The 13,133-nt window shown below is 39.7% G+C and overlaps 1 protein-coding gene across 1 annotated transcript; it reads right to left on the bottom strand.

The window, feature by feature from the left end:
* Positions 1-416: 416 nt before the first annotated feature.
* Positions 417-1,671, bottom strand: LOC134351332 (hemoglobin subunit beta-like). The gene is made up of 3 exons (XM_063057407.1): positions 1,580-1,671; positions 1,101-1,308; positions 417-545 (listed from the first exon to the last, which is right to left on the bottom strand). Exons 1-3 carry the CDS (start codon positions 1,669-1,671, stop codon positions 417-419), a joined length of 429 nt encoding a protein of 142 aa, XP_062913477.1.
* Between the last annotated feature and the right edge of the window lie 11,462 nt (positions 1,672-13,133).

The following is a 13,133-nucleotide window of genomic DNA, read 5'->3' as shown; positions in this document are numbered from 1 at the left end:
CCCCAAAGTACATCAGTTAGTTTATTTCTAAAGTACTTCAGATGAAAAATGCTTTGACCCTGTCCTGGAACAGTGAAAGGTCCTACAGCACAATGTCTGTTTTTTTAACACCTATTCGTTGTTCATCTCAACATTTACCAAGTCATAGATCTTTTAATTTTCATTCTCTAGAGATGAAGAATTTACCTCTGTGAGAGAAATGTTTATTTCTTTATTGTAGCAAAGAGAATGCTTACAGATATTTTCCAACTTTTGAAGAAAATGACCATACAAGGAGGAATATTGTGCCACCTTTACATTAGCATGACTTGAACCTGATGTTACACAAATACTTTAAGCAAACAACACATTGTAGATGCTGATAATACATGTTTTCATTGCGTTTCTGAAGGTGGTGGAGGATGCAGGTTATAGATTTAATGGTAGTTGCTGGAGAGAGCTTCTGTCACCAGTTTAAAAAACTTGTAGACAGCTTCATGTTCCTCTGGTCTGAATGCCTTTTTATCATGAAGAGCGAGTTCAACAATGAAGGCCTGGCTGAGAAGCTGTGAAGAAAAACAATAATTATACAACACTGAAACAAACCTGGAAAGCAAAACTCAAACCTCCAATGACTTCATACAGAATTGCCCAGAAGGAGTCCATTTTGAACTCTGGGTCGATGTCAGTTCCCAGTGTTGCAAATACATTGGGCCCCACCTTTTTCCCTGTACCCCGACATCATATCCCTGTTTCATGTGCCCATCAAAGCCTTTTTGACTTTTTTTTGATAAACAGTAGCTAATTAACATGAAGCACAGCAAACTGGAGCAAACTCTCTACAGACAATACACAATGTGAAGATAATATCAGCGTCCTTGGAGCAGTGAAGTCAAAAACAATTCTGCATCTGTTAGATGTTGAATAAAGGGAAATTGAAATCAACTTCTCTGGAAAATTTCAAAAGGTCTGCCTTTTGCACAGTGAGTGGATGTGCTCTTTTTGCCTGCAGTTTAGTCCACGATGCTTGGTTGTCATATTTGTTATGACTCTGTAACTGAGAAATATCTAAAGCACCCCTTTAACCAAAATGTGCACATCCTAAAAAGATCGATTTTTACCTTGAAATTCTGAGTGTCCACTCCGATTTTTTGATGTTTACTGCTGAGATCATAGAAATTGGTTTCAATACTCTTCAAATCCTTAATTGCAGTGTTCAGAGCCTTTAGCACTTTGTCTGCATGAGCCTGAACACCAGGGTCACCGACTGCAAAATGGCCATTGAAATTTTTAAACAGTCTGGTCGTCCAGGGATAGACCGCGAATACCCTAGAAAGAGAAAAACAAATTGTCCAGTTTCTGTTGTGATAACTTAGAATTAATTAATTTCTCAAAGCTCACGACTGAGAAATTTTTACCAAATATAAGAGTTGAGTTTCTGTAGTTTAACTAGAACCTCAGTGCAGTGTTGAATACTAATTCCCTCACCCAATGACAACATCTAGGCAAGCATAGAAAATTAAAGAGCCTTCACCAGAACCATAGTTGAAAATACAGGGCATGATTTAAACATAAAACAGAAAATACATTTTCATCATACCTTGCCAAAGCTTGGGCAGTTATCGTTTTCTTATCCAAATGGTCCCATTTGTTCATGATGTATTGTTCCTGAGCCTCTGTTAATTTCACCATTTTAGCTGTTAAGCTCTCACTGTCACTGCTCACACAAGAAAGCTGTGTTGATCTGGAGTTTTGACTTCACTTTTATAGGCTCCGAAATGGCTCATCTCAGACTAAAACCTGACTGTAATAGGCTGACTACTTGATGGGTTGGGCACACTTTCCAAATGTGGGCTGCAACCCTTCTCTGTTTGTGTGTTAACACTTGCTGAACAATTGCTTGTCTGAGCCTCACTTCTGCCCATCCAACACGAAGAATAATTCTCCAATTTTGTTGAATATTAATTCAATACATTCATTTTCAAACTGTAGAACTCTCTCGTTGTTAATTGAAGTTCAGCTTTTACACTTTTTCATTAAGTAATACTATTTTTCAGAAATTAATATGTTTCTGATGTTGAAATCAGATTCATGACTATTACAATATAACTTGAATAATGTTCTCATCTATATAGATATGGGACAGTACCAATGGAAAACTGATGAAAACTTACATCATCAAATTAAGACAAGATTATTTTAAAATACTGGGCTATAGCAGTAATGTGCACTTCATGGTCCTGGGGTCTTTCTGACTGATGACTCTGCTATCAACATTCACTGGGTAGCTAATAGCATCTTGCATCGTCTGTGGGTAGATTTAGGAATTTTGTAAATGGACACATATGGACAAAGCTCTATTTCTGTGTTGTGTGTCCATTTGATAGTGAACCAGCCATGAGCATACACAAGCAACCTGTGGATAGAATGTAAACATGAAAAGACCAATGCGGGAAAATGGGGATTCTTTACAAACAAAGACATGAGACTTTATAATGGGAAACAATAAAATGGCGGAGGAATTAATCAAATGTCTCCTGCCCTTTTGCGTATTGGATTTTCCATAGGCTTTTGATAATTTTACATTCAGCAGAAGATGAACAAGGACAGTTCACATAGAATTTGGGGTCACTGTGTCCATTGAGAGTTGTTTAACAAATGGAAAACAGAGTAGAGAAACAGACCCTTCATAGATAGCCAGGCTGCAGCTAATGGGGTCCAACAGGGACCAGTGCTTGGACCCCAAGCATTTACAATGTCTGTTTAAAAATGCAAATATGAGGAAATCTGCAGATGCTGGAAATTCAAGCAACACATGCAAAATGCTGGTGGAACGCAGCAGGCCAGGCAGCATCTATAGGAAGACCCTTCGTCAGGACTAACTGAAAGAAGAGATAGTAAGAGATTTGAAAATGGGAGGGGGAGGGGGAGATCCAAAATGATAGGAGAAGACAGGAGGGAGAGGGAAAGCTGGAAAGTTGATTGGCAAAAGGGATACAAGGCTGGAGAAGGGAGAGGATCATGGGATGGGAGGCCCAGGGAAAAAGAAAGGGGGAAGGGAGCACCAGAGGAAGATGGAGAGAAAGCAAGGAGTTATTGTGAGAGGGACAGAAGAGAAAAGAGAGAGAGAGAGAAAAAAAAAGGGGAAATAAATAAATAAAGGATGGGGTAAGAAGGGGAGGAGGGGCATTAACGGAAGTTAGAGAAGTCTATGTTCATGCCATCAGGTTGGAGGCTACCCAGACGGAATATAGGGTGTTGTTCCTCCAACCTGAATGTGGCTTCATCTTGACAGTAGAGGAGGCCATGGATAGACAATGTCTGTTAACAGTTTGTTTAAGAAGGCCTGCATCTGGAGTATTATATTCAATTCAGGTCACTCATCATTGGAAGGATGTGTAGGCCATGGAGAGGGTTCAGAAGAGGTTTACCAGTGTGCTGGCTGTATTGGAGAGAATGTGCTATAAGGACAGTGGACAGATGAGAGTTGTTTTCACTGGAGTAGGCGAGGAGTGACCTGACAGAAATACATAAAATTTTGAGAGGCTTCGATTGAGTACACAACCAGTGTCTTTTTGCCCAGGGATGAAATGCCTACTACTGGAGGGCATACATTTATCAAAGAGCGGGAAGTTCAAAGGAAATATACCGGATAGGTTTTTTTTAACAGAGTGGTGAATGTCGGTGCTGTGTTACCATGGTTGGTAGTGGAGGTAGATATGTTAGAAGCTTTGAAGATGCTCTCAGAAAGACACAAGAATGTGCAGAGAACGAGGGATATGGACAATCTGCTGGCAGCAGAGGTTAGATATCACTAGGTTAATTAGTTTGGCTGAAGGGCCTTTTCTTGTCCTATACTGTTCTAGGCTGGTGAAATAACAGTTATGTTATTGTACACAGTTTTGGCCTTTTCTTTCTAAAAAAGACATACTAAGCTCCTAAGGTGTGTGCAAAATTTCAAAGGACGGGTCAGAATATCAGATATGGGATAAAAACACACAACCACAGTAAACCAAATTGCTAATTTACCAATTTAATTTAGAAAATGTTGGAAATACTTGGGAGGTCACGTCTATGTGATTTCTTCTTTTCCAGCCATGGGTACAGCCTGAGCTTTTGAATAATTTCAACATTCTGTTTGTGATATTTCCAACATTTGCAATTGTTTTTAATTGTCAGACGTGAAAGTTCTCACCACTGATAGTACAATGTTCAAATACATTTTCTACTCAGTAAATGAAGTAGCCCGTGTCTTGGTACAACAAGCTCCACACAACATTCTGCCATAAGTAGCCAGTAACATTCACATTACCAAAGTGCCTCCTAACACGGATCTCCAACAAGATGCCATGCAGACATTTGTCCTTGTGCTCAAGACCATTATCATTGAGTTCTACCACCAACATCCTGTGAATCATTACTGACCAAGTACCAAAATGGATCAGCTACAGATCTGCTTTGGATATATGAGCTGGTCAGACTCTGGCTTTGCTATGGCAAGAGACTCACGTATACCACAGTCAGAACTTTCCAACTTTCACCAAAGGTACAATTCTGCAGTGTGATAGAATACTCCCCACTTGCCTGAACGAGGGCATCTCGTACAGCATTAAAGAAGCTCAACACCATTCACACTTGCTCCATCAGCCATCCATGCACCCTGTCCTCTCCAGCCACTGCAGCAGTCGTTGCACAAAGCTGTCCACAACCCCAGCTTCAGCTGCTCTGCTTCTGTGTTGTCCCTTTAGGAGACAAAACACAAGGGATCTGTTGTTAAATCGGTTTATTACTGTCACATGTACTAAGATTGAAAAAATATGTCTTGCATAGCATTCATAAAGATAATTTTGTTACAACAGTGCACTGAGGTAGTACATGGTGAAACAGTAACAGAATGAAGAATAAAATGTTACGTTTGCTGAGAAAGTACAATAAGATGCAAGGCCACAGTGAGATAGATTGTGAGGAGAAGAGATCATCTTACTTGGGGACAGTTCAGTGCCCTTATAACTGTGGGGCAGGAGCTGTCCTTGAGCCTACTAGTATGTGTTTTCAAACATTTGTATCTTCTACTCTGTGGGAGAGTGGAGAAGAGACCAGTTCTGGGGTGAGTGGGGTCTTTGATTATCCTGGCTTCTTTATCAAGGCAAACAAATGCTACCTATCCTCACTGAGTGTTGTCTGTTGGTTATGGACTCATGTTGTGTGCTGTAGACAGGGTAGCCCTGTGACATTGATGGATCTCCATTCATGTGTTCATTCTGAAGCTGAAACAGCTGAAACTAGAGAATCACTAGCATGATTTAGAGTGGGACACATTACATACTGAGTCTATGTCTACTTGATCTAAGTAGCACTAGAGGGACATAGATTATGAGTTTTCACATGAAAATGCAACAAAGGAATTTTTCAGATTTGTTTCATTGTAAGTGTGAGGATTTGGAGAGACTTCAGTGAAGAACCTGAGCATTGGAAAGGTAAGATGAGGTAAGTTCTTTTCTGTCTCTTCGTAGTCTTGATGGTTTAGAGATGGCAGTCAAGACAGTTGTGTGTTCATCCTGCAGAACATGGGAAAGCCAGGGAAGCTCCATTGGTTCCTTGTGATTATACCTGTGGGAGGTGTGTTCAGTTGCAGCTCCTGACTGACTGCATAGAGTGACTGGGGCTGTAGATGAATCAAAAGGATGAAATAATGCAGGAGGAATTGAGAGAATTGGATAGATAGTTCAAAAGTAGGAGCACCAGGTTTATGGGAATAGCAGGATAGGGCTGATGAATGTGTGGCTGATGAACTGGTGCAGGTCCGACAGACACCTCGGAATGGTGGGATTCTTCCAGGACAGAGGTCACTTGTACAAGAGAGATATGTTGCAATTGGCTTCTTGGCCGAGGCAATTGCTAGAGGTACTTGGATGTGTTTGAACAAGTTGAGCAGGATATGGATCCCAAAGTGGTTATGCAATCAAAGAGAAAACTGGAGCAATTATAGAGGCTAAATTGAACAAATCCAGCCAGCAGGAGCAGGACAAGGAGTGAGGAAGGTCTGACCACCTAAACTGCAAGAAGCTGAACAGGCTGATGTATCTTTGGATATCTTTGGCATGTGGGATTGTGATAGTATATCTACTACAGAAATATGAGACAGTGAGTGGATATCATTTGTTTGGATTTTCAGGAAGCCCTTAACAAGGTCTGGCACACAAAGCTGCTACACTAGATAAGTGATAAAGTACAAGTATAGATAGAAAGGTGGTTGATTGCCAGAAGTCGGAAAGTTGAGATAAAGGGTACTTTTCAGGATGGCAGCTGGTGACTTTTGGAATTCCAAAGGGGTCAGTGTTGGATTTGCAGCTTTTCACTTCATACAATAATGATTTGGATGGAACTGCTGATATTCTGGCTACATTTGATAAGCGGAGGAACAAGCAAGTAGTCTGTAGAATGACCTGGACAGGTTGGGAGAGTGGACAAAGTTGAGGGAGATGGGATACAGAATAGTGAATGTGAGGTTATACACATTAGAAGAAGAACAGCAGACTATTTTCTAAATGGGGAGAAATTTCAGAAATCAGAGGAGTAAAGTGACTTAGGATTCCCAACTTAGAATTCCTTCAAGGATAATTTGCAGGTGAGTCAATAGTAAAGAAGTGAATTAGCATTCATTTTGGAAGGATTAGAATATAAAAACAAATATAAAATGCTGTGGTTTAAGTCATAGGTCAGACTGCATTTGGAATATTGTGAGCAATTTTGGATCTGGTCGCTAAAGAAGAGAGCTTGGTGGGGTCCAGACACTCACAAGAATGATCACAGGAATGAAAGGCACATGAGGACACAGTTTTTATGTGTATTAAGAGAAAAATGGGTAAAAGATGAGAGTATTTTCCCTTTAGTAATATATACGTGCAGCTACAAGTAAAAAGTAAAGTCTTAAATGTGTATTTCTCATCTGTCTTTACTGTGGCAAAGGATATGAAACCTGGTGAGTTCAGAGAGAATTTCAATGATATCCTGAAGCATATTGACATACTAAAGACGAGGCATTTGCAGTCGAAGCTCATAATATATAGTGTATATATCTCCAAAATACTGATATCAAGTTGCTCTAATCACAGAAGGAAAATTTATATTTCAGCGTGGACTTTCAGGAAATATATTGTAGGAAGTTTTGGAATTGCATAAACCAATTGAATACTCCAACTTCAGTATTCCAGAAGGGGAAGAGACAAATTCCTCTATCCATAATGATATTGAAAGAGATAATAATGTTGATTTTGTCTTCTGGATGTTGAATTTCTGGGATTATGTGATTGCATATTTAAAGGTGCATTGGTAATTCTGTTTTGGAAAACAAAATGCTTTTTCAGGATTAAGTTTTAAGGAGAGCCAGAATTACTTTTCACAATTTCCCTGGAGTGTAGGCAGCTGAGGGGTGACCTGACAGAGGTGTATAAATCAAGAGTGGAATCAATGGGTGGTCATAATGTTTATCCGAGTGTAGGACAGTCTATCCTCAGGCACCCGAAGAGAAACTTTTTCACACAGAGTGGAGGGTATATGAAATGAGCTAGGAGAGCAGGCTGTAGAGACATGTATAATTTCACTGTGGAAGAGACATTTAAACAGTTCCACTGTTAGAGATGGTTTAGATGGATATGAGCCAAATATGAGCAAATGTGAGTGACTAGGTCAGATAGGCATTAGCAGGTATGGATGAGTTTGGCTAAATGGACTGTTCCCTTGTTGTATAAATCTATATTTTAAATGTAAAGCTTGCTTTGAGTAGTGAGTCATGATATGTTGTTGAAGTATAAAAGCCATACGGAAATATTTCGATATCCTCTTTCAAATATTTTGTTATTCAGAATCTGAACTTGATTCATTTACAATGGGATGAAAAGTAACTGCCATGCAAACAGACATTTGTTGGTTCAATGCTTTTATGTCCAAGTTCTTTCTCCTCTTTGTTGTTATCTAGTGATAGAGGTAAACAGACCCTGCAGTATTGTTTGTGTTCTTGCAAATGGACATATCTGACAGAAATTTTTCTGAAATTGTGTATACTTAATAAATCAGCCACTTTCCAACTTCTAAAGGTACAATTCTGCAGTGTGATGGAATACTCCCCAATTGCCTGAATGAATGCTTCTCCCTCATCATTCAAGAAGCTCGACACCATTCAGCTTGGACACCAGTTTGCTTGAATATTCCCCAATCAGTCGTCCATGCAGCCTGTCCTCTCCAAGCACTGTAGCAGGCATTGCACAAAACAGCCCACACTCCTAGGCGCATAATAACAGAATCCAGAATAGAGTGTTACTGTTACCGAGAAAATGCAATGCAAGCTGACAAAAAGATTCAAGGCCACAGTGAGGTAGATTGTGAGGTCAAGACATTATCCTACTAGGGCACTGTTTAATGCCCTTATAACAAGCTGAACAGAAGGAAGTTGTCCTTGAACTGAGTAGGATATACATTCAAACATTTATATCTTCTGGCCTATGGGAGGTCTTTAATTATTCTGATTTCTTCATCAGAGCAGCAAAAACTGTTGACAATATCCATGGAAACACTGGTGTTTTCCATGGACAAAAATGCTGGTTTTTGTTCTATGTTAAACTTTGTTCACAAACCTTTGCATTTTCTGGCGATTATAGGGAGAGCGGTTGCCATATCAACCTGTGATGCATCTGGATAGGATGCATTCTATGGTGTATCAATAAAATCTGATGACGATCAGATGGGACATGCCAGATTCCTTTAGGGTCCAGAAGAAACTGAGATTTCTTGGTCATTATGTCTACATGGTTGAACTAGGAGCCTGTTGGTGATATTCACTCCTGGGAACTTGAAGCTCTCAATCTACTTGATCTCAATACCGTTGATGTAATCAGGTGTGTGTGCACCACCCACCCTCGTGAAGTCAATGACCAGCTCTTTTGTTTCATTGACATTGAGGGAAAGATTGTTGTCATGACAGCATGTTACTAGGCTCTTACTTTACTCAGCTTGTTGTTATTTGAGATTCAGCTCACTGTGGTGGTATCATTGTAAACTTGTAGATGCCCTCTGTTCATGTTTTCATTCTGAAGCTGAAGCAGCACGCTACAACTCTAGAGAGTCACCAGCTCGATTTACAGTGAGGCGCATTACATACTAAGCCTACATCTACTTGATTTAAACAGCATGAGAGAGACATACATTGTTAGTTTTGCACACAAAAATGCAGGAAAGGAATTACTAGAATGTTTTTTCATTGTAAGTGTGAGGCTTTTGTGGAGATGCTGAACATTGGTCAGGTAAGCTGAGGTAAGATCTTTCCATCCATCCATAGTCTCAGTGGTTTAGAGGTGGCAGTCAGGGCAGTTCTGTGCTCATCCTGCAGAACATGGGAAGGTCAGGGAAGCTTCCATGGTTCCTTGTGATTATACTTGTGGGAGGTGTGCTCAGTTGCAGCTCCTGACCAACTGCATAGAGTGACTAGGGCTGTAGATGAATCAAAAGGATGAGATACAGCAGAGGGAATTGAGAGAGATGGGTAGTAGTTTAAAAAGTAGGGACAGTTGGGATGTAATCTCTGGTGTCCTAGTGAAGATGGGAATAGCAGGATAGGGTTGATGAATATGTGTCTGATGAACTGGAGCAGGTCCGCCAAACACCTTGGAATGGTGAGATATCTTCCAGGACAGAGGGCACTTGTACGAGAGAAATATGTTTCAATAGGTTTCTTGGCTGAGGCAATGGCTAGAATTGCTTGGATGTGTTTGAACAAGTTGAGCAGGATATGGATCGTATGCAATCCATGAGAAAACTGGAATAAATATAAAGTTTAAAGTGAACAAATCCAGTCAGCAAGGTTAGGACAAGGAACGAGGAAGGTTTGACCACCTAAACTGCAAGAAGCCAAACAGGCTGGTGATATCAGGACATCTTTGACATGTGGGATTGTGATATTATATCTCTTACAGAAACATGATACATTGAGTGGATATCATTTGTTTGGATTATCAGGAAGCTTTTAACAAGGTCTGGCACACAATGCTGCTATTCTGGATAAGAGATAAAGTACAAGTATAGATAGAAAAATGGTTGATTGCCAGAAGTCAGAGATTGGGGATAAAATGGTGTTTTTCACGATGGCTGCTGGTAACTTTTGGAATTTAGTGTTGAATTTGCAGCTTTTCATTTTATGCAATAATGATTTAGATGAAGGAACTGATGATATTGTGGCTATGTTTGATAAGTGGGCGAACAGGCAATATACCAGAGACAGGAAGTCTGCAGAATGACCTGGACAGGTTGGGAGAGTGGGCAAAGAATAAGCAGATGGAATGTAGAATAGGGATTGTGGGGTTATACATGTTGGTAGGAAGAACAAAGGACTTTTTCCTAAATGAGGAGAATATTCAGAAATTAGTGGTGTAAAGATACTTGGAATTCCTAATCCAGAATTCCATCAGGTTAACTTGCAGGTTGAGTGAATAGTAAACAAGACAAATGCAATATTAACATTCATTTTGGGAGGATTAGAATATAAAAGCAAATATATAAAGCTGAGGCTTTATTGTCATGCAGTACAATGCAAGACTTAGTTTGTGTTCCAAAGACTTCTGCACAGGACTGCATTTCTGAATAAGGAGCAGAGAGTAAGCTTGTAGATCTCGAGCAATATTGTGAGCAATTTTGGGTCCTTTCTCCAAGGAAGGGTGTACTAGATTGGAGGAGATCCAGATACTCACAAGAATGATCATTGAAATGAAGGCTTAATGCATCAGAGGTGTTTGATATCTCCGGGCCTGTACTCAATGGTGTTCAGAAGGATGAGGGGCTATCTCAGTGAAATCTATCAGATACTGAAAGGCCTGGACAGAGTGGATGTGGAGAGAATATTTCCATTAGGAGGAGATACTTGGATCCAAGGACATGCCTTCACACTTTAGGCTTGTCCCTTTAAAAGAGCTGAGAAGGAAATTCTTCAGCCAAAGGCTGAAAAGAGGACATGGGATATCTTTGGCTGGTAAGGTGAAGGTGAGGCTTCACAGTTTTAATGCATATTAAGAGAAAAAGGGGAAAAGGTAGAGAATATTTCCCCTTTAGGATCAGTGTGGTAAAGTATGTGTGGAGTTACAAATGAAGTGTTGTCACGTGATCGGTAACAATGAATATATCGAGTCAGGACTTATAAACAAACAAGCATTTATTAAACGCTGATAAACAATAAAAAAAAAACAAATGAAAACCCTAACCGGAAGTAAACTGCTATGCGGCCATTCATTAAACTGCTACTCAGTGCTAGCTCTTAAAGCGATAAATGCAAAACCAGTTCTTAAAGCGATAAATTCGAACACAGTTCTTCGAATGGTAAATTTTTAAGTCCAAGAGATTTATATAATCAATTAGGAGAGACTTTCATGAAGTAACAAATTCCTCGAAGACACAACGTCACTGCCATTCCCAGTCGGATCCTGCCTTGTCCACAGGATTCACGACGACGGAAATAAAACGGTCTAAAGGCACTGACCTTTCCTTCTGTAGACGAGATCCTGCTCAGCCTTTTCTGCCACTTTTAGCAGAGGCTATCTCATGCAGATCACTCTTTCTTGAACGAATTCAATAATGGTCGATCCTTTCCAAACCCGTCGAATGTCTCCTTCAGGGTCCTGTCTTCACTGTCCAATGTTACTGAAAAGATACATTAACAAACCTGGCAGCAATTGGTCAAACTGCCGACCCAGTACTTCTGTACTTTACAATAGAACATAAAACTCCATTTAAAATCAAAACTGCATCATAATGCAAATACACAGCAAAGCGGAGTATCTCGTTGACATTCTAACTGGAAAACTAACTGCGTCACCAGGGGTCTTCCCGTTTATACCCGTGGTGAACATGTCATCACGTGACCTCACATCGGCGGGAAAATTATTTGAGGTGACCTCCATGAGGTATGTAACAAGGGTAAAGGTTTAAATGTGTATTCTCATCTGTATTTACTGTGGCAAAGAATATGAAACCGGGTGAGTTTAAGGAAATTTTCAATGATATCCTGAAGCGTATTGCCGTACAAAAGTGAAGGCAATTGCAGATGAATCTCAAAATAGTCTATATATCCCCAAGATACTGATATCAAGCTGCACTCATCATAAAAGGATAATTTGCATCTTAGAGTGGACTTCCAGCAATTGTATTGCAGGAAATTTTGGAGTTACTTAAACCAACTGAATGGTCCATTTTGGTGTTCCAGATACGAAAAATGAATTCCTCTATTCATTATGATTTTGAAAAAGACAATAATGATGATCTTATCCCATTTAAAATTTGAAGTTGAATTTTTATAACTATGTGATTGAATATATTAATATAAAAACATAACAAAATACTTTTTCAGGATAAAGTTTTAAGGAGAGCCTGAATTACTTTTCACATTTTCCCTGGACTGTAGGAGACTGAGGGGTGAGCTGACAGAGTTGTATATGATCATGAGGGCATAAATGGATGATCATAGTCTTTATCCGAGTGTAGGGGAGTCTAAAACTGAACAACATGGTTTTCTGGTGAAAGGGAAATAATTTAAAAGACAAAGGTAGGGGAACTTCTTCCTCACAGGGTGGTGGGTGTATGAAATGTGGTGGGAGAACAGGCTGTAGAAACAGGAACAAAGTGAGGAGATGGGACTAGGTCAGACAGACATTAGTAGGCATGGATGAGCTGGGCTGAATGGCCTGTTTATCTATATTTTAAGTGTAAAGCTTGCTTTGTGTAGTGAGTCATGAATATGTTGTTGATTGTATAAACTCCATATGGAGAGATTTTGATCTCCTATTTCAGATATTTGCTTTTCAGAAATCTCTGCTGTGAGCTTGATTCATTTACAATGGGGCGAAAAGTAACTGCCATGCAAACAGACATTTGTTGGCTCAATGCTTTTATGTCCAAGTTATTTTTCCTCTTTGTTGTTATCTAGTGATAGAGGTAAACAGACCCTGCAATATTGTTTGTGTTTTTGCTAATGGACGTATCTCACAGTTCTCTGAAATTGAGAGTACTTAATAAATCAGCCACAGCAAATGATAAAGCATTGATTGAAGTAAAAGTTTATTTAGCTTAGTTTATCAATTATGACAATGATCTTGCTGTCGTTCACTGTAGTTTGT

Source organism: Mobula hypostoma, chromosome 9, assembly GCF_963921235.1.
Source record: "Mobula hypostoma chromosome 9, sMobHyp1.1, whole genome shotgun sequence".
Lineage (NCBI taxonomy): Eukaryota > Metazoa > Chordata > Chondrichthyes > Myliobatiformes > Myliobatidae > Mobula > Mobula hypostoma.
The sequence above is the reverse complement of the archived record's forward strand: the minus strand, read 5'-3'. Positions and strand labels throughout refer to the sequence as shown.